The sequence below is a fragment of the Bufo bufo genome, chromosome 8 (assembly GCF_905171765.1).
Source record: "Bufo bufo chromosome 8, aBufBuf1.1, whole genome shotgun sequence".
Classification (NCBI taxonomy): Eukaryota; Metazoa; Chordata; class Amphibia; order Anura; family Bufonidae; genus Bufo; species Bufo bufo.
The window spans coordinates 50,607,440-50,634,725 of record NC_053396.1 but is presented as its reverse complement, the minus strand read 5'-3'; the positions used below and the strand labels follow the sequence as shown (position 1 = coordinate 50,634,725).

At 42.5% G+C, this 27,286-nt stretch overlaps 1 protein-coding gene across 3 annotated transcripts in view; it reads left to right on the top strand.

Moving 5' to 3' along the window:
• DGKK (diacylglycerol kinase kappa) overlaps window positions 1-27,286 on the top strand; it is a 345,826-nt gene that overhangs the window by 116,750 nt on the left and 201,790 nt on the right. For all 3 annotated transcript variants that reach the window (XM_040405534.1, XM_040405535.1, XM_040405533.1), the window contains exon 2: window positions 3,717-3,930. In XM_040405534.1, coding sequence (XP_040261468.1) covers window positions 3,717-3,930 — 214 coding nt within the window. The remainder of the gene's footprint in view (window positions 1-3,716; window positions 3,931-27,286) is intronic.

Here is a 27,286-nt window from a genome sequence, read left to right as displayed (position 1 = left end):
TCATTCAATCCTATTTTTATTTTCATTTTATCATTATATTGCGGGGCAACCCAAAGTTGAATGAACCTCTCCTCTGTCTGGGTGCCGGGGCCTAAATGTGTGACAGTGGCCTGTTCCAGTGGTGGGTGACGTGAAGCCTGATTCTCTGCTATGACATGAAGACTGATTCTGTGCTGACATGAAGCCAGATTCTCTGTTACGCGACCTCTTTCCTCTGCCTGGGTGCCTGGGCCTAAATATGTGACAGTGGCCTGTTCCAGTGGTGGGTGACATGAAGCCTGATTCTCTGCTATGACATGAAGACTGATTCTGTGCTGACATGAAGCCAGATTCTCTGTTACGGGACCTCTCTCCTCTGTCTGGGTGCCGGGGCCTAAATATGTGACAGTGGCCTGTTCCAGTGGTGGGTGACGTGAAGCCTGATTCTCTGCTATGACATGAAGACTGATTCTGTGCTGACATGAAGCCAGATTCTCTGTTACGGGACCTCTCTCCTCTGTCTGGGTGCCGGGGCCTAAATATGTGACAGTGGCCTGTTCCAGTGGTGGGTGACGTGAAGCCTGATTCTCTGCTATGACATGAATACTGATTCTCTGCTGACATGAAGCCTGAATCTCTGTTATGGGACCTCTCTCCTCTGCCTGGGTGCCTGGGCCTAAATATGTGACAGTGGTCTGTTCCAGTGGTGGGTGACGTGAAGCCTGATTCTCTGCTATGACATGAAGACTGATTCTCTGCTGACATGAAGCCTGAATCTCTGTTATGGGACCTCTCTCCTCTGCCTGGGTGCCTGGGCCTAAATATGTGACAGTGGCCTGTTCCAGTGGTGGGTGACGTGAAGCCTGATTCTCTGCTATGACATGAAGACTGATTCTCTGCTGACATGAAGCCTGAATCTCTGTTATGGGACCTCTCTCCTCTGCCTGGGTGCCTGGGCCTAAATATGTGACAGTGGCCTGTTCCAGTGGTGGGTGACGTGAAGCCTGATTCTCTGCTATGACATGAAGACTGATTCTCTGCTGACATGAAGCCTGAATCTCTGTTATGGGACCTCTCTCCTCTGCCTGGGTGCCTGGGCCTAAATATGTGACAGTGGCCTGTTCTAGTGGTGGGTGACGTGAAGCCTGATTCTCTGCTATGACATGAAGACTGATTCTCTGCTGACATGAAGCCTGAATCTCTGTTATGGGACCTCTCTCCTCTGCCTGGGTGCCTGGGCCTAAATATGTGACAGTGGCCTGTTCTAGTGGTGGGTGACGTGAAGCCTGATTCTCTGCTATGACATGAAGACTGATTCTGTGCTGACATGAAGCCAGATTCTCTGTTACGGGACCTCTCTCCTCTGTCTGGGTGCCGGGGCCTAAATATGTGACAGTGGCCTGTTCCAGTGGTGGGTGACGTGAAGCCTGATTCTCTGCTATGACATGAAGACTGATTCTGTGCTGACATGAAGCCAGATTCTCTGTTACGGGACCTCTCTCCTCTGTCTGGGTGCCGGGGCCTAAATATGTGACAGTGGCCTGTTCCAGTGGTGGGTGACGTGAAGCCTGATTCTCTGCTATGACATGAAGACTGATTCTGTGCTGACATGAAGCCAGATTCTCTGTTACGCGACCTCTTTCCTCTGCCTGGGTGCCTGGGCCTAAATATGTGACAGTGGCCTGTTCCAGTGGTGGGTGACATGAAGCCTGATTCTCTGCTATGACATAAAGACTGATTCTGTGCTGACATGAAGCCAGATTCTCTGTTACGGGACCTCTCTCCTCTGTCTGGGTGCCGGGGCCTAAATATGTGACAGTGGCCTGTTCCAGTGGTGGGTGACGTGAAGCCTGATTCTCTGCTATGACATGAAGACTGATTCTGTGCTGACATGAAGCCAGATTCTCTGTTACGGGACCTCTCTCCTCTGTCTGGGTGCCGGGGCCTAAATATGTGACAGTGGCCTGTTCCAGTGGTGGGTGACGTGAAGCCTGATTCTCTGCTATGACATGAAGACTGATTCTCTGCTGACATGAAGCCTGAATCTCTGTTATGGGACCTCTCTCCTCTGCCTGGGTGCCTGGGCCTAAATATGTGACAGTGGCCTGTTCCAGTGGTGGGTGACGTGAAGCCTGATTCTCTGCTATGACATGAAGACTGATTCTCTGCTGACATGAAGCCTGAATCTCTGTTATGGGACCTCTCTCCTCTGCCTGGGTGCCTGGGCCTAAATATGTGACAGTGGCCTGTTCTAGTGGTGGGTGACGTGAAGCCTGATTCTCTGCTATGACATGAAGACTGATTCTCTGCTGACATGAAGCCTGAATCTCTGTTATGGGACCTCTCTCCTCTGCCTGGGTGCCTGGGCCTAAATATGTGACAGTGGCCTGTTCCAGTGGTGGGTGACGTGAAGCCTGATTCTCTGCTATGACATGAAGACGGATTCTCTGCTGACATGAAGCCTGAATCTCTGTTATGGGACCTCTCTCCTCTGCCTGGGTGCCTGGGCCTAAATATGTGACAGTGGCCTGTTACAGTGGTGGGTGACGTGAAGCCAGATTCTCTGCTATGGCATGAAGACTGATTCTCTGCTGACGTGAAGCCAGATTCTCTGCTATGGGACCTCTCTCCAATTGATATTGGTTTATTTTTATATATTTTATTTTAATTTTAATTCATTTCCCTATCCACATTTGTTTGCAGGGGATTTACCTACATGTTGCTGCCTTTTGCAGCCCTCTAGCTCTTTCCTGGGCTGTTTTACAGCCTTTTTAGTGCCGAAAAGTTCGGGTCCCCATTGACTTCAATGGGGTTCGGGTTCGGATCCCGAACCCGAACATTTCCGGGAAGTTCGGCCGAACTTCTCGAACCCGAACATCCAGGTGTTCGCTCAACTCTAGTTATGATAGATTTGATGGTGCTCTTGGGGATCATCAAAGATTTGGATATTTTTTTATAACCTAACCCTGACTTCTCAACAACATTGTCCCTTTACTTGTTTGGAGAGTTCCTTGGTCTTCATGGCAGTGTTTGGTTAATGATGCCTCTTGCTTAGGTGTTGCAGCCTCTGGAGCCTTTCAAAAAAGGTGTGTATATGTAATGACAGATCATGTGACACTTAGATTGCACACAGGTGGACATCTTTTCACTAATTATGTGACTTCTGAAGGTAATTGGTTGCACCAGAGCTTTATAGGCTTTCTAATAAAGGGGGTGAATACATACGCACATGCCAACTTTCTGTTTTCTATTTCTAAACAATAGTTTTATTTATATATTTTTCTCATTTCACTTCACCAACTTAGACTATTGTGTTCTGATCCATCACATGAAATTCAGATAAACAAAACATTGAACTTAAGGCTGTAATGTACCAAAATACGAAAAAAGTCAAGGGGGGTGAATACTTTTGCAAGGCACTTTAAGTACTATCTGTGTAAGGGGCCTAGGCATGTGGGGGACATTATAGAATATGGATAACACCTTTAAGGTTAATAGAAGCATGTAACAGAGGAGCAGTGCAGCGCAGAGCACTAGAAAAATATGCCCCAGAATTGTTATTTCATGAAGATAATAAGTTTTTGCTTAAATACAGTACATATGGGAGCTGAAATGTCCTCTTTAAGGTTAATAGAAGCACGTATTAGCTGGAATCAATAGAATTCATCTTGTACTTGCATAAATGTTATTATATTCTCTCTGATTCTTAAGATAATTTTAGCTATACTATATTATAGGTACAATTCAAGTTCTCACATCATGGCTCAGAAGCTGACTCCAGATGATTTGTTTCAAAGACCAACACGAGATTCAGTCTCATCACTTGACTCAGACAAGCTGCCTACAACAGAGACTACAGGAGAGGAATCTTCTGACAGTGAGGGTGAACAAGAGGGTATTTCCCACAAACTCATCCGTAAGGTGTCCACATCAGGACAAATTCGAAGTAAGGTAAGAAAATCTAGTAGTCTGTCATTTGTTTGTACACAAAGTATGAGTAAGCTTATTAACCCCTTCAGTACCGAACCACTTTTCACCTTAAATCCCAGGCCGATTTTTGCAAATCTGACATGTGTCACTCGTGGTAATAACTATGTGGTAATAACTTTGGAAAGCTTTTTCTTATCCAAGCCATTCTGAGAATGTTGATACATTGTACTTCATGTTAATGATACATTTGAGTCAATATGTTTTACATATATTTATTAAAAAAATCCCCAAAAAATTGAAAATTAGGAAAAATTCACTTTTTTTCAAATATGAATTTCTCTTCTTTTATGGCAGATAGTGATACCTCACAAAATAGTTATTACTTTACATTTTCCATATGTCTGCTTTATGTTGGCATTATTTTGTAAATGTCATTTAATTTTCTTAGGACATTAGAAGGGTTAGAATTTTAGAAGCAATTTTTCAAGAAAATTAGCAAAACAATTTTTAAAGCATCAATTCAGTTATGAAGTGATTTAGAAAGGCTTATGTAACGGAAACCACCCAATAATTACCCAATTTTAGAAAATATACCCCTCAAATTATTCAAAACTGATGTTACAAACTTTGTTAACCCTTGAGATGTTCCACAAAAATAAAAGAAAAATGGAGGTGAAATTTCTCTTTTTTTTTGTCGATTTTTTATGCTAATAAATTTTTTCTTGCAATACAGCAAGGGTTAACAGCAAAATAAACCTCAATATACATTACTCTGATTCTGCTGTTTACAGATAAACCTGATATGTGGTGGTAAACTGCTGTAGGGGCACATGGCAGTGGTCAAAAGGTAAGGAGCGCCATATGATTTTTGGAGGCAGATTTTGGGCACCATTTTGAGATCATGACGTACCCCTACAGTGGAAACCCTCAAAAGTTGACCATTTTGGAAACTACACCCCTCAAAGAATATATTAAGGGGTGCACTGAGCACTTTGACCCTGTAAGCATTTTACAGAATTTGGAAAAACTTGGCTGTGAAAATGAAAAGTTTAGTTTCTTCCAATAAAATGTTGCTTTTGCCCCAAATTTTTCATTTTCACAAGGGGTAACAGGAGAAAAAGCACCCCATAATTTGTTACCCATTTTCTCCTAAATACGGCAACACCCCATATGTGGTGGTAAACTATTGTGGGGGTACATGGCAGGGCTCAGAAAGGAAGGAACACCATACAACAACAGAGGAGATATACGGCTAACACCAGCTTCTTTTCTCACCCCGCTTCTGCGGGTCACCTGTACATCCTTTGTGTTGCCTCGGTGCTATATTCCTCCTTCTGGCCGAACCATCTGCACTCTGTAGGTATTCCAACCTGGTTCCAGTATACCATTTGATTAGTCCCACTACTTCACGTGCATGTCTGACAGTTAACTCCTCCAGAAGCAGACAGGCGACTTCTCCCAAAGTTTCTCAGTCCTTCTACCGGTCTTGCTCACTGCTCCCTCGCCCAGGTGACCTAGTCTCGGCCGAGCTATTCCTTTACTTCACAAACCACCGGTCCAAAGACTTCCACAAACACTCAACAGGGAAGCTGGAGGAGGAGGGGAGGGTTGGAGGGTAGGAGGCGCGGCACGTCCTGCGTCCTACGTCATGCCACACTCAAGCACATGAGCCTGCTAAATTTTTAAATATATGTGGAGGACCTGACTACATTCAGAACATTCTTTACATAACTAGGGACACATTTAAGATTCTTAAAATGTAACAATGCAGGGTAAATTCTAATAAAAGTGCATTCAGGCTTGAATCACAAGGGAGAAATATCTTCCTATATCTGTTGTTCTAATTCCTTTAGCATTATTTATAGTGTTGAGCGGTCCCAAACTGCACTTGGACTGTGCTGAACTGTACCCGGACCCGAACTTTGCCGCAATAGTTCGGGTTCGAGTTTGGTGTCTGTGCATTTAATAAAGCTTGTTGAAAGGCTTCAGGGCAGCCAATAAACAAGCTTTTAAGCTGTGGGCACTTAGAAGCCATCACAGCCACGCCTAGTCATGGCATAACTGTGCATCATGTGACCCAGCCTCTATACAAGCTGGATCACGTGTAATAACACCCATTAGCACTGATGCAGGGACAGGAAGCAGGGAGGGAATGTAATCTGGCTATTTATTCTGTGGGTGACCTATAGTGATTTTTTGTGGGTGCAATTCACCAGCTTTGCACCCCTGACACAGAAATATAATAATTAATCTGGCAGTTAATTCTGTTGGTGACCTATAGCGATTTTTTGTGGGTGCAATGCACCATCTTTGCACCCCTGAAACAGAAATATCATAATTAATCTGGCTGTTAATTCTGTGGGTGACCTATAGCAATTTTCTGTGTATTCAATGCACCATCTTTGTACCACTGACACAAAAATATAGTAGTTAATCTGTCTGTTAGTTCAGTGGGTGACATATACACATTTTTGGTGTGGAGGCACTGCATCCGTGACAGGGAAATTAATATAGTTAATCGGACTGTTAGTTCGGTGGGTGACATATACCCATTTTTGGTGTGAGGTACACCTGCACTGCATCCGTGACAGGGAAATTAATATAGTTAATCTGTCTGTTAAATCAGTGGGTGACATATACCTATTTTTGGTGTAAGGTGCACTTGCACTGCATCCGTGACAGGAAAATTAATATAGTTAATCTGTCTGTTAGATCGGTGGGTGACATATACACATTTTTGGTGTGAGGTACACCTGCAATGCATCTGTGACAGGGAAATTAATATGGTTAATCCGTCTGTTAGTTCGGTGGGTGACAAATTTATAAAAAAATAATAATAAAGGGAAAAAAAAAACTGTGTTGGCTGCCTCCTCCTCCTCTACCGCCGCTTCCACCTACACCGCAACGTCCACCACCTCCTCAACCTCCTACTCCACTTTGACCTCTGCCTCCTAGTTCAAAATTATTATTTTTAATTTTTCTTCCATTCTATGTTATTTTAAATCATTTCCCCATCCTCGTTTGTTTGCAGGGCAATTCTCCTGCTCTTACCCCCATTTTACTTCCTTTTGCAGCCCGCTAGCCCTTACTACGACTATTTTACAGCCATTTTAGTGCACCAAAGTTCGGGTCCCCATTGATTTGAATAGGGTTCGGGTTTGGGTTCCAACCCGAAGTTTGACCCGAAGTTCGGCCGAACCCGGCAAAATCGAACATCCCTAATTATGTCTATGTCTAATTTCCTCATAATGTGATGTTGGTTAAATTTTTTTCCTATTTTAGTAATATCACAAATGAGAATCCCTATCAGCTGCTGATCTTTAACAGAATCATACTTTTCAATGGCTTTACAGAAGAGAGTTAGGTACCTAGACTCTGTTTTAAAGGAATTCTTTTAATCTAATTCTCTATTCTCTGTAAACTAATGCAGACAATTTAACCAGTTTGAGTGTAAATTAACATCCTGAATAGGTGGCTGTATTATACAGCTGTCTGCCTGCCTTTTAATCCATTCCATTGTAAACACCACTGTAAGAGCTGCCCCTTTAATTCTGTCTTAGTACCAACCCAAGCAAATAATGCAAGAATGCAAGACTTAAATACTCACACTTATGGATGGGGTTCTGTGCATGCCTCAAGACCTCAAAAGTGCAGCTGCCCTTCTAGCACAGCTTTGTTGGACAGCCTATCATCCCTCTCTTTCCCTAACCACCTCTGGGCTCATACGGGCACCAGGCTTTTGCAGATTTTCTCACGAAGAGCAACCTCTTAATGGTTCTCACGAGGAGGCAGAACACTTCAGTTACCTTCAGAAGAAGTAGTACAGAATGTAGGAATGATCAATGATTCTCACAATAGGACTCGGGGGGGGGGGGGGGGGCTGAATACAAATACACACCACACTTTTCAGATTTGTATTTATCCAAATGTTTCTAAACAATGTACTGTATCATTTTCTTTTCACTTCACACATACTTGCTATTTTGTGTTGGTCTATCACATAAAATCCCAATAAAATGCATTCAAGTTTGTGGGTGTAACGTGAAGAAATGTGGAAAAGTTCAAGGGGTATGAATACTTTTTCAAGGCACTGTGTATTATCGATCATTATATGCAGGCATGCTAACATGGATTATCCCTGCCTAAAGAGAACTCTAAAATGAAAATAAGAAATACTTTTAGGGTAATTTGTCAAACTGATGTAAAGTAGAACTGTCGAAAATAAAAGTTGGAATCTGATTGGTTGGTATGGGCAACTAAGGCAGTTCTCCTTTATTCCAGGTGAACACTGTAAAAAAATAAATAAATAAATAAAACCTGTGCCAAAACACCCTTTTTTTTGTTACCTTGCTTCCAAAAAGTGTAATATTGAACGATAACAAAATCATACGGACGTAGCCGAGCTACAACTGACTCTGATAACACATGACTTAGTTATCTTGTGACATAAGCCATTGAAATCCATTGGAAAGTTAGTCTTTTTATTGATGTTCTTTACTTAATGCGTAGCTCGGCTGCATCTGTAGGTACCCAAAAATTGTACTAATAAAAACATCAACTCTTCCCACAAAAAACAAGCCCACACACAAGACGATTGGCAGAAAAATAAAAAAATATTTGTGTAGTGGCCCCACTGACTAAGCGTGGGCACTACACGAGGGTCAATTGGGGTGTGCGTTACTTCTCCTCACTTGGGACAGGAGTGACATTTCTAATTGTGCATATTTTATGTAATGTATAAAGTGTTGTTTGTATGCAATGTGTCATTATCAGGCCTAGTCGCTGCAGTTAGACATCCCATATACTAGAGGGAGATAGGGAGCCCCTAGTATAAATATTCAGGCCCAGACCGGGGAAGGTGGTCAAGGTCAGGAGTCTGCAGAGACAAGTTAGAAGGCACAAGCTAGAGCCTTTCCCTGACATGCAGCTGAACAGCCCAGGCTGTTAGCTGTAACCAGGGGGCTAGTAGAGGGATCCTAGCCTACCTGTGGATCAAGAGAGCCTTAGTTCGCTCTGAAGACGCCCCAGTGGCAGGATAGCACCTCCTGGGAGAAAGCCAGCAGTTACCCTCCAGGCAATTCAGGATAATACCAGGTCAGATAAGTACCATGATGGACAGAGGTTATATAGAATACAGCAAGTGCCGATCTTGGAGAAAGAACCGATATACCAAGGACATAAGCCAGCATTTAGGCATCCGGGCCTTGGCATCCAGCCAGCTAGAATAGCTGAAGGGGATAGAGCAGGGTTGCACTGTAAAGCAATCATCATTGTGTTCCTCCAAGTATCTTGCCTGTTTATTTCCTGCCGCCATCTGAAGTCTACCTGTTTGTGAAGTACTGTCTGAGGAACTGCATTGCAATCATTTATCAACTGAACTGTATGTATAAAGTTTCCACCGTGCTCTTCAAGTAAAAAGACGTTGGGTTTACCTACTGAGTCCTCAATTATTCCACCTATCACTATACGGTGTGCCACCGTCCAATTGGCACTGGCGTCACGTACATCAATGGGACCTTGCCCCAGGCACATAAAACACCTGCAACACCCAGGGCACCTCAACCATCATCAGGCCTGGTCCCGAAATACAGAGTGTGCCCCACCTCTCTTGTGCCAACCTCTCATTCACTGCTGTATGCCTACCCAGGGTTTCCTTACAAAACTGTGAGTAACCCTCGCTTGCCATTAACCGTGACCTCACAATCGCAATACCCTGCAGGTCTGGCGTACCGCATTTGGCTTTCAGAAAATGTGCTTTAATATGTAAAACTGAAACAAAAAAAAAAAATAGACATTATTTGGAATCGTCATGTCATTAACAACCTACTGTTTAAAAATAATGCTTGATCTATCCTGCCAGGTGAATGCTGTAAAAAAACTAAAATAAAAAATGGTGCCTGAACAGCCATTTTTTGTTATCTTACCTCACAAAAAGCAGAATATCATGCGATCAAAAATCTTATGTACCCCAAAATAGTACCAATAAAATTGTCACCTTATCCCGTAGTATCCAAAGTAGGGTAACTTTTTAGGAGTTTCTACTGTAGGGGTGCAACATTGCAACTTTTCCTATTGAAATCTGCCCTCCAAAATCCATGTGTTGCTCCTTTCCTTCTGTGCCCTGCCATGTGCACATGCAGCAGTTTATGACCACATATTGGGTGTTTCTGTAAACTGCAAAATCAAGGTAATAAATAGTGAGTTTTGTTTTGCTGTAAACCCTTGCTGCCTTACAGGAAAAATGGCTTAAAATTGAAAATTAGCTAAAAGAATTGAAATGTTCCTCTATTTTCCTTTAAGTCTTGTGGAACACCTAAAGCGTTAACAAAGTTTGAATAACTTGAGGAGTGTAGTTTTTAAAATGGGTAATTTATTGGTGGTTTCTGTTATGTAATGATGCCAACATAAAGTAGAGATATGGCAAATGTAAAGTAATAACTATTTTATTCTCATGGTGCGGTGCTGTGCGGCAGCCATTGTTGCTCTGGTGTTGTGCTGGTGAGTTGGGGCCCAGTGCCAGGGTGGCTCTGCCAGACAGCGGGGGCGTTGTTTGGCTGCTGGTTCTCGCTGCCTATTGGTGCAGTGCTGCGGCGCCGGTCGTTGCCGCGCCAAATTTAGAATAGGTTACCACTTGAGTAGGCAACCTTGTCGTGGTGAGTTGGCCTATGCTTTTTGATCAAATTGTATACCAATGCCTCATGTGCAGTATGCAACATAGGGGTAGATATACTATAAATTGCGCTGAGAAGCGATGTTAATTATGCTGAGAAGCAGTTATTAAATAAAAGCATAGTATTGAGGATGTACGATCCAGATTCACTCTTATATTTTACAATAACTTTTATTATCACTTGGTATCACTATCTGTCTTAAAAGCAGAGAAATAAAAAAAATTGAAAACTGCTAATTTTTCCAAATTTGGGGGGAAAATGTTGGATTTTTTTCATAAATAAAGGTAAGTTATATCGACTCAACTTTACCATGTCATGATGTACAATGTGTCACGAGAAAACAGTCTCAGAATGGCTTGGATAAGTAAAAGCATTTGAAAATTATTACCACATAAAGTGACACATACACGCAAAAAATGGCTCAGTCCTTAAAGTGGTTGTCCCATGAAAAATATTCTACAGTTTTCAAATCAGCACCTGGATCTGAATACTTTTGTAATTGCATGTAATTAAAAAAGTTGTATAGCCACTGAGGTATTCAGAAAATTGTATCTTTATAGAGCCACCTGCTCTTTGTTCTGTTTCTTATTTCTTTGTCCGGCTGACTGAAAAGGCCGCACATGCTCAGATTCATCCTTCAACTGCCTCCTGAGCTGTGATAGGGAGAGAGCTCCAGCAGAATGGTCACACCGCCTTAGAGCTGCTAGATTGTTATGAATCTAGAAGAGCAATGAATGATGAGATCTATGGATCCAAGTGAGGTACAGGGCTGATTCTAGCTTTGTCAGAAAGGCATTGTCATGTACTATATGATGTCTGACTTTTTTTTACATTAATCATGGGATAGCCCCTTTAAGGTGAAAACTGGCCCGAGGTAGAAGGGGTTGAAGAGAAAGCTAAAATGAAAATAATACTTTACTTAATTATTCTCCAAAAAAAGTAGGGCAGGGCCCTTTAAAATCCATAAGGCATATACCCTCTGTCAGGATCAAGCTATAACATGTCGTCTAGGAAGGGAATGGGGTGAGCCCGATATGTGATTTGACTACTGCCCTACAAGTCATGGAATGTGTATTGTTAGTGCTTTGTGTGAATTGCCATGACACTTTCCTTCCACTCCTAGATCTGTTTGCTGCCCTGTAGAATGCCCTATGGTGCTCAGGCTATCGATATTTATGCCATATTGCACCTAAAGAGACAATCTAGAGAGGCACAAAAAAGCGGTGTTTCACAATGGGCTGTTGCACCAGCTTGTCAAATGAGGAAGCCTGATTGCACAACCCCAAGTGTGAATATACGAGGATGCTGATGCCCACAGGATGAAAACACCACTGACAGCCAAGATATAGCTCTCACCGTCACCGTGTGCTGCACAGTAGAGGTCACGCTCTACACGTTTCTACAGAGTGATCTGTGTCATCAGGAGCTGCCTGTTGTAGCAAGATTAGATGTTAAAAATGAGACTGCATTCACAGCTGATGGTGTGTGTCTGGGTGTCTGGCTCTGTTATGGCCGTGACATGCGCCATTATAAGCAAAAAACACCGCCTCTCGAGCAGACAAACCCCCCACCACAGCCAATCATGCGAGGCTCTGAGTGTGGGGTTGCTATCATCCAGAATGGACACGAGATAGTAAATTAAAAAGCGCTACAGTGCTGATGATCACTGAGGCGACCATTATAATCCCATAAATAGAAGGTGTAGTAGCACATGTGAACAAGTAAATGATGGTAAATCCACATGTTGATAGGAGGATGACCGGGATAGCTGCCATCATACACTATTTGCCATTCACCATTTGCCTATACTCAGCTACAGGACAGCATGTGGAAATCTATAAGTAGATCCTAGTAGATTTGGGGACACGACCAAAAATTGTTCATGACACAACTTCAAAGATACGGACTGTGATAAATGTGCATGTAAATAACACATGATGAGAGATAGGAGCCTGGGTCCTGTCATAAGTCTGATAAGCATATATAGTCCATACTCCTGTGTTAGATAACCCATGTGAACCATGTAGGTATCTTATGCACTGGAGCATCAATTGACACAGGGAAGGAGAATACAGGCCCGATCCAGGCCCAATATATGCCCATCCTAGAGTGTTACATATATCCAAACCAGGGGCTTGCAAGGGGGGTCACTGAGTATGTAAGTGGTGGACACATGTGACATGAGTATGTGGGTGTCCACATTCCCCTAGATTGTGTGTGTGATCTGATAGACCCCTTTCTGTGCACTGTATGTCTAATTGACTAGAGGGGTCTTCCTCCTAGTGAGGAACCAAGTAATCCTTCAGACTACCATAGAGCCGTATATGCCACATCACTAATAAAGTGTTGTGACCAGGGGCGTTGTTAGGTCAAAACATTCGGGGCTTGAGCCCCGGATGTTTTGTCCAGTGCCCTGAATGTTATGCTGGTAGCATTTTTTTATTTATTTGGCTATTCCAGGGCCCTTTAATATTGATTGGACCTGGGCAACCCACCGCAAATCATCCCCCCACCCCCCTTGTAGTGGTTCCGCTGATCCACCACTTGCGGGCTGCGCGAGCATGAGTTCAGTCACTTCGGTGCGCAATCCTGTCCTGCAGCGCGTGATCCCTCGAGACCCACCACGGGAGGTCACGGGTCTCGCAGGATCACGTGCCGCAGGGCGGGATTGCGCACCGAAGTGACTGAACTCATGCGCGAGCAAGTAGCGGATCAGCGGAACAAGTACAAGGGGTGTGGGGGGATGATCTGTGGGGTTGCCCAGGGTCCACTTCCATCAATATTAAAGGGCCCAAGCAAAGATTTCTGCAGTGGTGAGGAAATGAAACATAACAGATATTGGAAAGTTACTGAATGTTGTATTATATAATGACTGCAGTCTGCAGTACTGCACTTCATTTGCGTAAACCAGAACACCCATTTAAGCATGCCTTTAATGTGCAATTTCAACACAGTGGGCTTGTGCCCCGGATGTTTTCAGACCCTAGCAACGCCCCTGGTTGTGACCAAGCCTGAGGATAATACTGGGATCATATCAGAGTGTACGGGTAAACCTAACCCCAGAGCAAGTGTACAGGGGTATCAGACCCACCTAGCCAATAAAGCACGTATAAGAGATCTGGTCATTAAGACCATGCGGTTTTATGGTTTTTAAACAAAATATCCTTTATTTTTCCCTTCTCACTACAAGATTGTCCGCCTCAATGCCTTGGAATTTTAGAACATTGGGATTGTCATGATGGATAGATTTGACATGTCTCACAACTGGAGTGTCGTTATATCCCCTAAATGTTTTCCAATACGGCGTCGGAATATGCGAATTGTCTTGCCCATGTATTGACCCTCCTCGCCAAGCTGGATGTGGAGGCACTATACAGTAGTATTCCACATACCACTGGCTGCGAGAAGGTTAGTCAGTTCTCTCAAGAAAGGGGGAAACATCTGCGCTCACATAATACAATTGTCATTTCTGGGCCCCACAGGAAATTTTTGAACGGGCCCCACAGCAAATTTTTGAATGGGCCCTCCCAGTTGTCCAGCACCACTGACTGGCAGAGACCCTTGACTTCTTCCCTAATACAGTCCAATTATCGTCCAATAGACAGTGTCAAAATATCATACTACAGTATACATATATTTACTTCACTTGTCTATTGGACGATAATTGGACTGTATTAGGGAAGAAGTCAAGGGTCTCTGCCAGGCAGTGGTGCTGGACAACTGGGGGGGCCCATTCAAAAATTTGCTGTGGGGCCCGTTCAAAAATTTCCTGTGGGGCCCAGTAATTTCTAATTACGCCAGTGTCCCTAACGTTTTTGGTAGGTCATGTATACATTTCTTTATTTGCAAATGGGGGTGTGACAGGGGAGGAGCTGGGGCAGAAGGTGGGATGGGCCAGGATAGGGGGCGGGGTTAGGGGGCCCAATTCAGATTCTTGCTATGGGGCCCAATGATTTCTATGTACGCCCCTGGGCTGTGGTGATGTGTTGCTGTGGAAATGTAGGCTGTAAAGTGCCCATTAGCCACAACTCACACCCCTCTCATGTCTCCCCATCTTCTCCATTCCCACAGAGATTCACCTGTATTCAGGATCATGATTCATGACAAGCAGAGCAGAGAGGAGGATGAGACAGCACTATGGCTCATTGTGGAGAAGTAACTTGTCCTCCTGCATGATTAGGACATGTTTTGTGTGGACTAATAGGATGGTGGCCATTTTATTTCTCCTAATGATTGCTCCTCAGACAAAACAAGCCATTCTAATTAATGGAAGGTATTTGTGAATATATTTATTATAAATTAATATTTAAGTATTTTCATTTTTTTTATTTCTAGAGAACCCCTTTAATAAGTGAGATGCCTTCACAGAAATCCAGTTTTTCATAGCTCTCATTTGCTTACAGTATGTTATGATGGCACACAGCAGCAGGTCATTCGGCTTGATGTGACTAAGTTCCATGAGAGAGAGTTGTGCGCATGCGTCCTAGTTGGTGGATGTATGAAGAAGAAATGAGCCGTCTCCAACAATATCATAGGTGTGATCATGTCTTATCTGCTTCCAGCTCCTGATGATAATGAAAGCAGATAATCATAAAACAAGACGTTTTAGCCCACTGTGGCCAGCAGGAAAGCTGCAACATTCCAGAACATTAGTACAAATCACTTTTAAAGTGTTTCAGTACAGAATTCTGGTAGATATAAGGGGTATATAAAGTTATAGCCAAAGCCTATACTATCTATACTCATAAGTAGACATTTTGAAATGAACTGCTGTAGCCAGGTTTGTGCAAACTTTATTCCTGTTTTTAGCAGATGAGCCTTTTGGTGAGTTTGGGTGTTTGTTTTTGTAAACGTGCAAGCAGCTCTTTGTGACTTTAAAACTTTACCCTAAAGTCACATTTATGCAGCTACCAAAATAATCTGTTTTATATTGTGAGCTTAGTACAGATGCATTTTAGTATTCTACTGCTGTTATTCCTCATTCCATGTAGTAAAAAAAAAATTATCTTTAAAATATTTTTGCTATTTTTTTTTATTAACCACCTTCCTGTTCTTAGGGCCGGTTCAGCATTTGGGTGGAATCCACGTTAGAATTCTGAGATTTTCTATATACTGTAGGTGTCTGCTACTAATTAATTAAGGTCATCATTTAATGTTGCATATGATGGGAAGCTGGAAAAATTTGAAATGGTGTGTACAGTAATTGGGAAAAAAAAACACAATGATGCCATTGTTTTATGGGTTTTGTTTTTATAGTGGGCCTGTAGAATAGCACTTTTATTTTTTTGTGTTTTCATAATTAAAAAAAATAAAAACTTCAACATATTCTGACCCCCATAACATTTTTTATATTTACATATATGGAGCTGTGTGAAGAATTTTTGTGCGCTGATCTGTATTTTTCAATGAATCCATTTTGGGATGTGTATGAATTTTTGATCATTTTTTTTTTCTTAGGAAGTGGATTGTCCAAAAACAGAAAACCGACCATTTAGATTTTTTTTTACATTACACTGTTCACTGTACTGGATACATTTTTATATTTTAATAGTTCAAGCATTTTGAGATGCAGCAGTAAAAATTATCTTTATTTCTATTTTGTTTATTTGTCTGTGTAATTTAATTTTTTTTATATAATTTTTTTTTTTCACATTTATTTTTAGTCCTTTCAAGGGACTAACATGCTTCTACCATGATTTACCATTGCAGTTTATGGGAGAATCAGTGCATTCCTATCAATATGAACTTTGCTATGGCAGACCTCGAAGCCTTCAGGTCTGCCTACAATCTAGTTGCAGGGATGCTGTTCAGTCACTGGGAGCACTGCACTCCTGGTAAATGATCACTCTGATGATGTGGTCACAATTGACCATGGCATATGTACATGTACAGCAAATGTCAGGAAGAGGTTAAAGGGGATTTTGATATTTATGGCCTATCCTTAGGATAGACCATCAATATTAGATCGGCGGAGGTCCAACACCTGGCAGCCCCCACATACTACGCCCTGAAGCTGTACGCTGTCAGGGCATAGTGTTACATGGGCAAGCAGAGAAGAGGACCAGGGAGCGGTGAGGAAAGCCATAGCTATCACTGCTACACTTGCTGCTCCCTAGGCCTAGAAAGATTTCTTGTTTTTACTTAAATGAATGTGCATCTGTGTCCTTGGACGCCCTCTAATGTTGGCCTGGGTGGCCATCCTTACTGCCCCCTATAGGCACCTCCTCTGCTTCTTGGCATTGGTTACTAATGTTACATTTACTGTACACCAGTGTACCTAAGTCATTTTAAGTGTTTTGCTATTTGTTACATAATTATACATTATGTTTCCTCAGCTGAAGGGCATGATCTTACATTTATCAACATATTCCACATTAAACTTCATTTGCCATTTCTCTGCCCAAGCCTCCTACTTTCCCACATTTGCCTATAATATTATAGTATCCTTATTTCTTTTCAATACTTAGTATCATCTGCAAATATTAAAGTTGTGTACTGTTAAACTTCTACAGCAGGCATGCTTAACCTGCGGCCCTCCAGCTGTTGCAAAACTACAACTCCCATCATTCCCTGACAGCCTACAACTATCATCCTACAGAAAGGCATCGTGGGAGTTGTAGTTTTACAACAGCTGGAGGGCTGCAGGTTGAGCATCCCTGTTCTACAAGGTCATTAATAAATATACAGTGGTCCCTCAAGTTACAATATTAATTGGTTCCAGGACGGCCATTGTATGTTGAAACCATTGTAAGTTGAGTAATCGGTTCCAAAGCCCCAAAATGTTATCCAAGATGAGAGAAAATGAAGATTTAAGAAAAATAAGCAGATAACTAAGACAGATAAAGCAAGTCCTTACATATAACAGTCAGGAATAGCTGGTAACTAGCAACTAATACAGCTATTTTACCAGATAAGTGACCTTGATTGGTTGGATCTGAGTCTGAGACATTGTATGTTGGGTCTAGTTTCAACTTACGATGGGTCAGAAAAGACCATTGTATGCTGAAAGTATTGTATCCTGAGGCCAGCTTTTATAATGCCCCCATGTAGGCTGCCAGCTAAATAAATGTCTCCCACAGTGTATACATTTTTTTTAACCGCCCCTAGCTTACATAATGCCCCCTAAGTAGGGCCCCATCTTAAATAATGTCCCCCATAGTGTGTTTCTTTTTTTTTTTAGGGCCCCCAGCTTTATAATGTTCCCAAAGAAAAAAATAAGGGGTTGGGTCAGCACAACCTGCCTGTAGGTGCAGATCACTATGGCGAAATACATATACAAATGGAAAATGCAAATGTGATCGCACACTACATCCAGCACTCTGCCCTCCGTGCTGGATGAGACATTGGTTTATATTTTGGCCAAAGCATAGTAAGCCACTCACCGCGTCAAGGTCGTCTCATGAGTGGTCCCTAACTCTTGTTCCTACCTGTTCATGGGCCATAACAGCCACATAAAATCCAGGGAATGCAGGTCAGCATGCAAGCCAAGTACACTTTGCTTGTAACCCCGTCCGGTGCCATGACAGCTTTCATCGGATCCAGGGATGCAAGTACCAACATGCATGCTGAACCCACCATATACTTCTCCTGGAGCCAGATGGCTAATGGTAGGTTCTATACAAGCAGACTCAGTTTTATACTGACTTTAAAACCAGCCTCAAGGACAGATTAACTGGTCAGGTGTGCAATGACTCCAAGGAGATCGCCACGCCTCCAATATATACTACAAAGAAAAAAATATAAGGGGTTGGGTCAGCACAACCTGCCTGTAGGTGCAGATCACTATGGCGAAATACATATACAAACGGAAAATGCAAATGTGATCGCACACTACATCCAGCACTCTGCCCTCCATGCTGGATGAGACATTGGTTTATATTTTGGCCAAAGCATGGGAGGGAAGAGTGCTGGATGTAGTGTGCGATCACATTTGCATTTTCCGTTTATAATGTTCCCCATTGTTTATATAATGCCCCCATAGTGTCCCGCAGCCAAAAAACTAACAAAAAAAACCCCTCACCTTATCCACTTGCTCGCCCTGCAGCAGTCTCTTCTCTCTTCACAGAACAGGACCTGCCGAAGGTGTGCGATGACATCACTGCGCGCTCCCATGTGGTTACGTCACCATGCAGATCGCAGGTCCTTCCGCAGGTCCTGCTCAATGAAGAGAGAAGAGACTGCTGCACCGCGAGCATGTGGATGAGGTGAGTTTTTTTTTAACCCCTAAATGGCCTGTGTACCCGTTTTTAACGGCCGTTAGACGGGTGCACTCCAGTCAATCGGCCATTAAAAACGGTCCCATTGATTTCAATGGGGTCCGTCCGGCTGTGAAAACATTTAGGACATTTTTGGACATATGCTATTCACTGGCCGTTAAAAGAACTTTCACTGGTGCTAAAAATGGCCGTATGACGGCCGTCTAAGTAACGACTGGCACAAGGCCATTTTTAGCACCAGTGAAAGTGTGCATGTAGCCTAACCCTTTCATGACCGGCCCAAAAAAAGGCCTGAAGGTCCAGGCAACTTTTTGTGATTTTGTGCACGTGGGGGTTTAGTTACCGTAGCTTTTTTATTTGTTTGACTACCAAAATAATTTTTGCAATTTTTTTTTTTTACTTGACACTAAGGACTTTTTATTAGAATGTTTGTTTAGAGATTTTTTTCTCTTTATTTAGGTTTAATTTTGAGGAAAACTGCTAATTATTATTAAAAAGTTATTTATTTTAATTATAGCTTTTTATTTCTTAAATATTAAAACTGACACAAAAATGTATTATTGCAATGGGTTCCCTATTTTGTGATAATCATTTTCATATGTAACATGTATAGGCTTGAGCGAATGGGGCGACTATGGTGACTGTTTCTGTTTTTTTTTTACATTGTTTTTTATTTGTTCTTGTTTTGTTTATTTTTTTTTTACTTATATTTTAATTTATTTTTGGCACATAATATGTCCCCCAAGAGGTCATTGAAAGACCTCTGGAGGACACTGCCTTTTATTTTTATTTTTCACTGTTTCCACTGTAACTGGGGCATCCACAGGAGCCCCAGTTACAGGGAAAAACAGCCTCCTGTGGGGGCATTACACACAGGCAGAGCTGATCAAGGTCTCCTTAGACCCTGCAGCTCTGCTCCTGCCCCAGACAGCCCCGGCGGTCATGTAACCGCCGGGACTAACAGAGGAAGCTCGTGCAGTGCTGTCCTCCCAGCACAGGAGAAGGCAGAAGTGGTAATAAACTGCTCCTGTCTTCTTCTCAGGGTCCCTGCTGTGTCTCACAGCTGGAACCCGACCTGCTTCTGCTAGATTACAGGAGCTTTAATCCCAGCGCTGCCTGAACGTTTATATACAGTACGTGCTATCTGCACGGAGCTTGTGCAGATAGGACGTATATACCCAGTGGGGTCTCCTTGTCAACATTGTAAATGAGCATTGCTCTTGTTCTGCTGAACACTAAAGACGATTATGTGTACATACAGACACTTCCAGCCTGTCTCTTATCTCACTGCCTTAAAGGGAACCTGTGATTTTGTGTATAGAGCTGAGGACATGGGTTGCTAGATGGCCGCTAGCACATCCGCAATACCCAGTCCCCATAGCTCTGTGTGCTTTTATTTTGTTAAAAAACGATTTGCTACATATGCAAATTAACCTGAGACGAGTCCTGTCCCTGACTCATCTCACGTACTGGACTCATCTCAGGTTAGTTTGCATATGTATCAAATCAGTTTTTTTAACACAATAAAAGCACACAGAGCTATGGGGAGTGGATATTGCAAATGTGCTAGCGGCCATCTAGCAACCCATGTCCTCAGCTCTATACACACAATCCCGGTGACAGATTCCCTTTAAGGTAGATTTACACTTGTGAATTATCTGGCAGATAATCAGAATGCACATTCCTGCGGATGTTCATTCCCAACTTTCTACCTATCTAAAAATGCTTCTGATCAATCCTTCATCAGGTGATCCTGTCGTTCGTGCAGGCAGCTAAATTATCATTTCTGAGCAGCAGATGATTCTGTCTAAACAGCAATCTGCTGCTCAGAAACAATACAGCTGTATGAGGACGAGTGATCGTAATAACGCTTGTTCTCATCCTGTGGAAATGCAAAACGAGTATCCGAATGTGGGGACAGAACACTTCCTTCCGACAATCTGCTTCTGCTCAGCATGTTCAAATGTGCCTTTAGCCCCTGCTCACTATATGTGGCCTAACTATCTGGATTCTCTGCTGTGTCCCTGCCTATCTGACTTGCTTTCAGCACTAACTGCTGGTAGCTCTGCGCGTCTCTCTTCCCTTCTCTTCAGCACTAGTAGAAAGCTGAAGGCAGACTCACCTTAGCAATGCTCATTTGAAGGTTTTCTAACAAAACTCTTTACACCATGTTTTTTAGTAGGAAACACATTTCCCAAATAAAAGTACAGTATATCACAGAAACGTTTAACATCCCTGTACCTACACAATATTAAAATAAACTGAAACAACAGTTACACTTTAGGTTACTATGGGTTGAACTGTTGGACTGTTAGGCTACTTTCACACTTACGGCAGAGTGATCCGGCAAGCAGTTCCGTCGCCGGAACTGCCTGGCGGATCTGGCAATCTGCATGCAAATGGACAGCATTTGTAGACGGATCCGGATGCGGATCCGTCTTACAAATGCATTGCAAGAACGGATCCGTCTCTCCGGATGTCATCCGGAGAAACGGATCTGTTATATATATTTTTTCACATTTTTTAATCCCAGATCCGGCACGAATACATTTCAATGTAAATGAATGCAACTGATCTGGAATTTTGGACGGAGATAATACTACAGCATGCTGCGGTATTTCCTCCGTCCAAAGTGCCGTTCAGTGACTGCACTGAAGACATCCTGATGCATCCTGAACGGATTGCTCTCCATTCAGAATGCATTAGGATAAAACTGATCAGTTCTTTTCCGGTATTGAGCCCCTAGGACGCAACTCAGTGCCGGAAAATAAAAACGCTAGTGTGAAAGTACCCTAATTGGCCTTTTTACTCTGGAAAATGCCAACCTTGTGTTTACTAAAGGACATGTTACCTTATGTATATGTGACGCACTTTAACATAAGCCATCATAAAGACAGTGTTCTCTTGTTAGATTCTTGGAACTGCCAAACTTGTTACCAGAAAGATCCTGCGTAAGGTCTGACCCCTTACATGTAGCCAACAAGAAAGTCAACCAATTGACCAGGAACCAAACCCCTCCTTCCTACACCAGCTCTTGAGCCCTTATTAACCTTCTTAACCCCCTGGTGCCTCTCTGGTATGGCAAGTGGTACAGATAGCATTTCAGAAATTTCTACATTTGAGGTCCTTGCCCTTTAATAATTTTGAAAATTAAAATTATACAGGCTGATGACCATATACCTGATTTTCCTGAATGCTCAGGTACTGACAATATTTATATTTTCAAAATATTCAAAGTTGGTGTGTTGTGTACAGAAGGTGATTCTTAAAGGGGTTGCACGTTCTGGCTACTGTTGACCAATGTTTATGTAACATGACTCCATCGCACCTGCCAATATAGTCTTTGTCACCTTTTTATGCCATTTTCTACAATAAATAAGGAGACATCACATGGAGGTGATTTGTCTGGTCACATGAACCTCCATCAGCAGCCATCTTATGGGCAGGACCTCTGTGTGTACAGCACAAAAGATTTAGCCAACAAGGGGACATACCTTATGAAATATAGAAAATGGCGCAGAGTGTTAATAAAGGCTAAATGAGTAATTGCCGTATAATCATCTTACAAGCATGTTAATCAGCAGTAGCCAGAAAGTGGCAAACTCCTTTAAATGCTCAATTCTAACTGCACTCCAGTAGCAACAACTCACTAGTAACTAATGTTAAAGGCAGTATTAAATGATAATCAAGTGAATAGATGGGAAACAATGATAAGAAAAGATATGTTTGTTCATTGAGTTCTATCATTAGTATTAATTAGACAAAGGTCTTTTTGGATTTTATTAAACAGAGAAGATTGTTGAGAACATTTCTCAAAAGTGGTTAGAACAGTTTGTCCCCTGCAGATTCTGAATGAAGGAGTTAAACCCCCTTATAACCACATCCTCTCTAAGAATTAGCACAGTGCTTACAGGCAGACCAAGCTAAATATAGGGCGGTTATATTTAGAAGAAGACGGGGCACACCCGACGATCCTCTACAGCAAACAGAAATTAGGTCAAGTAGAAAAGGTGATACATATTATAGCCAAATATATTTATAAGTCAGATGAGGCTTTCCCAAGTTACCCAAACTGAATCAATAAAATTATATAAAGACTCCTCCTAAATGCATTAGATGCAGTGCAGTCAAAAATGCTCTTTGTACCTTATATATTTTGGGTCTATTTCCTTCTTTTTGTTGCTTCTTATTTTTTCTTAGTGTTGTATGGATGTCACAGTTGTTTGGTGTTGTCTGATCACTCAGACCCTTCCCCTCATGCAGTCTCATTCACAAGCTGGGAGACTAAGCCCCTCTCTCACCAGGGCTGTATTTTTAAAATTTTATTATTTCAATTTTTACAATCAATTAAATCAAAGGGGCAAAGTGGCCGAGAACTCCCATAATTCAGGGATGTAATTAAAGGTTCACTAACTTTTCAAAAAACTTTTAATATGTCTCTATGACGGTGGGGATCTGAGTGCTGAGATCCCTACTGATCCCTAGAACGAGAGGACAAAAGCATGTGCATCGAGACAGGCCCATAGACTTCTATTGATTTCATCTCATGCAGTGAGGAGAGAGAAAACACTATGCACATACCGTACTTATCTCCCCTTGTTCTAGGGATCATGGGGGTCTCTTCACTCAGACCCCAGCCTATCTAACCTTTTCCACTTTTTTTTTTCTATGGTCACACTCCCACCCCACATGCCACACTTTCCATCAGCTCTGCCAGGGGAGAGAGAAGACAAACAGGTTGACCCACTGGGAAAACAGTAAATCCTTTAGCAGGCCCCTGAACCAAAATTCAGCAAGTGTGCCATAACTATCTGCCAGCATGAGGATGGAGCACACAACAGCATATACAAGATGCTGATGCTACCTGGCATGCGGGCAGGGGGTGGCAGGTAGCACCTCGGGATGGTAACTATAAGAAGCCTTTTTATCATATGGTCTGGGGTCTTATTATCTTAGACGGTCTGGTGTGTGATTTACTTAGGGGGTCTTTGGTCTGATAATTTAGGTCATCTGGTCAGGGGTCTAAATTAATTTAGGGGTCTGTCATCTAAATTATTTAAGGGTCTAGATCTAAATTAATTTATGGATCTGGTGTAGGGTCTAAACCAGGCATGCTCAACCTGCGGCCCTCCAGCTGTTGTAAAACTACAACTCCCACAATGCCCTGCTGTAGGCTGATAGCTATAGGCTGTTTGGGCATGCTGGGAGTTGTAGTTTTGCAACAGCTGGAGGGCCGTAGGTTGAGCATGCCTGGTCTAAAGGTTTTCTATTTTCTAGTTAAACCCCCACTTTAATCTGTATCTGCATCCTCAGACACTATTGTCTTGATATAACAGTATTTGGGGACATTGGGCAGCTCTCTAGGTACATTAATGGGTGCACCTGGGGTGCAACAGGCATGGTATTGGTGGTAGCATCAGGAGGCCAGTGTTGCCAGGTCCCCTGTCAGTCTAAACTCTGTGGACTGACCTCTTGACATGCTCCCAATATTGTGTCCTACACACTGTGTAGTGTTAGAGGTGCTCATGGAGGAGGTGTCCTAGACACCAAATACTTTAAGGAAATATCTGCAGCACACACAAAGGGTTTGCAGTTTAAATTTACCTTTAATTATCCAGGCTCAAGTTGATACACAGTGGCATAGTGTTAGTAAGGCTGTCACAGTCACACCAGGCACTTCTACAGTTTCCACTTTGAGGTCTATGATACAGCTGAGGAAGGTCGGAACATTTTATAGGGGGCACAATGCAACCCTTTAGATCAGCTGTTCTGGTGTAGCTCCGTCTCTGGAAGTCAACACTGGAGTTACAGAGTACCGTCAACATTGTAGTAGACCGCGCTCATCACTGTAGCACTGCTCCCATCCACTTCAATGTAGCACTGTCCGCTACAAGGTTGATGGTGCTCTGTAACTCCAGTGCTGACTTCCGGTGCTGGAGCTACACCAGAACAGCTGAATGACAGAGGTATGGGTGCCGGATACCCACTAATCAGCTAGTGAAGACCTGTCCTGAGGACAGACCATCAAGTAAAAAAAGCTGGACAAACCTTTTAAAGTTATTCTCGACACATAGCAATGGCTAGGGGACTCAGAAAGTATTAGTGAAAGTTATTATTAAAAAAAAAAAATGTAAGTACTCTTTTTTTTTTGCATTAAAGCGGTACTCAGGTTGTTGCAAGTTATCTCCTATCCACAGGATAGAGTATAACTATTAGATCAGTGGGGGCTAAGACCCCCATCCATCACAAGAACAGGACCCCCCACACCCCATGGGAATCACTAAAATTACCCAATTCCCGACCGCCCATTGACTATAAATGTCCTTGGGCAGTCGGTTTATCTCTGAATGGACATTCTGGAACATCCTTTCAGAGATGGCAGCTGCACGCTAATCGTGCAGCTGCCGAGCGGGTGGCCCGCTGTCAGTGACAGCAGGGCATCTCAGGGAGAAGGCAGGGACAGTTCCCAGATGTCCCTGCCTTCTAGATCGCTGTTTACAGGCCGGGGGAGTGCAGGAGTATAATGCTGTACAGCCTCTCTGGGGGGTGTATTTTCCCTGTAACTGGGGCTACAATGTCAGCACCAGTTACAGGAGAAATCAATAGTTAAAAAAAATGTATTAAGTTAAATGTCCCCCAGAGGTCTTGTATGACCTTATGGGGGACACAAAGTGTAAGATAAAAAAAATAAAATAAAAAAAAATAAAGTGTTTTGGAAAATAAATAAATAAAAGTTTCACATAAAATAAAATAAAATTCTATGAAAATTGCAACACAAAAAACATGTTTCGTTTCTAAAAATGCTCTTATTGTGTAAAATGTAAAAAATAAATAAAAAATAGACATATTTGGTATTGCCGTGTCCGTAACAATTGGCTCTACAAAAATATCACATGATCTACTCCATCAAGTGAAAGGTGTAGAAAAAACAAATAAAAATGATGCCAAAATAGTTTTTTTTAGTCACCTCACAAAAAACATATTATCAATTATTTAAAAAGTTGTATATACCACAAAATGGTAGCAATAAAAACGTCACCTCGTCCCGCAAAAAGCAAGCCCTCAAACAAGACTATAGCCAGAAAATGAAACAAAAAAATATGGCTCTAAGAAAATGGCAACACAAAAACAAAATTTTTTTTATTATTGTGTAAAACGTAAAAAAAAATCAACATTTTCAAAAATGACATATTTGGTATGGTTGCGTGCGTTGTGACCTGATCTATAAAAATTTCACATGATCTACCCCATCAAGTGAACAGTGTAAAAAAATATATAATTTTTCATTTTCACACCAAGTATTAAAAATTCTATGAAACAGCTGTTGAGTGAACTGCTCACTACACCCCTTAAAAATTCCTTGGGTGATGTAGTTTACAAAATGTGGTCACTTTTTTTATTTTTTATTGTGGGGTTACCTCAGGGCCTCTTCAAATGCAACATGGTGTCCAGAGACCATTCCAGCAAAATCTGCCCTCCAAAAACCATATGGCGCTCCTTGCCAGGTCAGATCTTCTAAATTAGGCCTGGTCAGGAAGGGGGTAAATGGCCGGTCTGGAAGTGGTTAATGCAGCGAAGGGTTAAAGGGGTTGTCCGAGTTATGAAATGAAAATATATAGCACTGAAAATCTGATGGGCAGCAATATATAACTAAGCTAAGCAAGTTTTATGCAAAATAGATATATATCTATTTCCTCATTTCCCTGGTTCTTTTCTGGCCCTTTGTTTACTTGCAATAAAAACAATCTCTGCCCCTCCCCCTGCTCTGCTAAGGGAGTGGATACAAGAGCTGCCCTGAGTGACATATCTGCCTGCTGGGAGACTCTGCAGCATGTTGTATGTGTAGGACTACAAGTCCCAGCTGTATAATGACACTGCTAAGGGAGTGAATACAAGAGCTGACCTGAGTGACATGTCTGCCTGCTGGGAGACTCAGCAGCATGTTGTATGTGTAGGACTACAAGTCCCAGCTGTACAATGACACTGCTAAGGGAGTGAATACAAGTGCTGCCCTGAGTGACATGTCTGCCTGCTGGGAGACTCTGCAGCATGTTGTATGTGTAGAACTACAAGTCCCAGCTGTATAATGACACTGCTAAGGGAGTGAATACAAGTGCTGCCCTGAGTGACATGTCTGCCTGCTGGGAGACTCTGCAGCATGTTGTATGTGTAGAACTACAAGTCCCAGCTGTATAATGACACTGCTAAGGGAGTGAATACAAGTGCTGCTCTGAGTGACATGTCTGCCTGCTGGGAGACTCAGCAGCATGTTGTATGTATAGGACTACAAGTCCCAGCTGTACAATGACACTGCTAAGGGAGTGAATACAAGAGCTGCCCTGAGTGACATGTCTGCCTGCTGGGAGACTCAGCAGCATGTTGTATGTGTAGGACTACAAGTCCCAGCTGTACAATGACACTGCTAAGGGAGTGAATACAAGTGCTGCCCTGAGTGACATGTCTGCCTGCTGGGAGACTCAGCAGCATGTT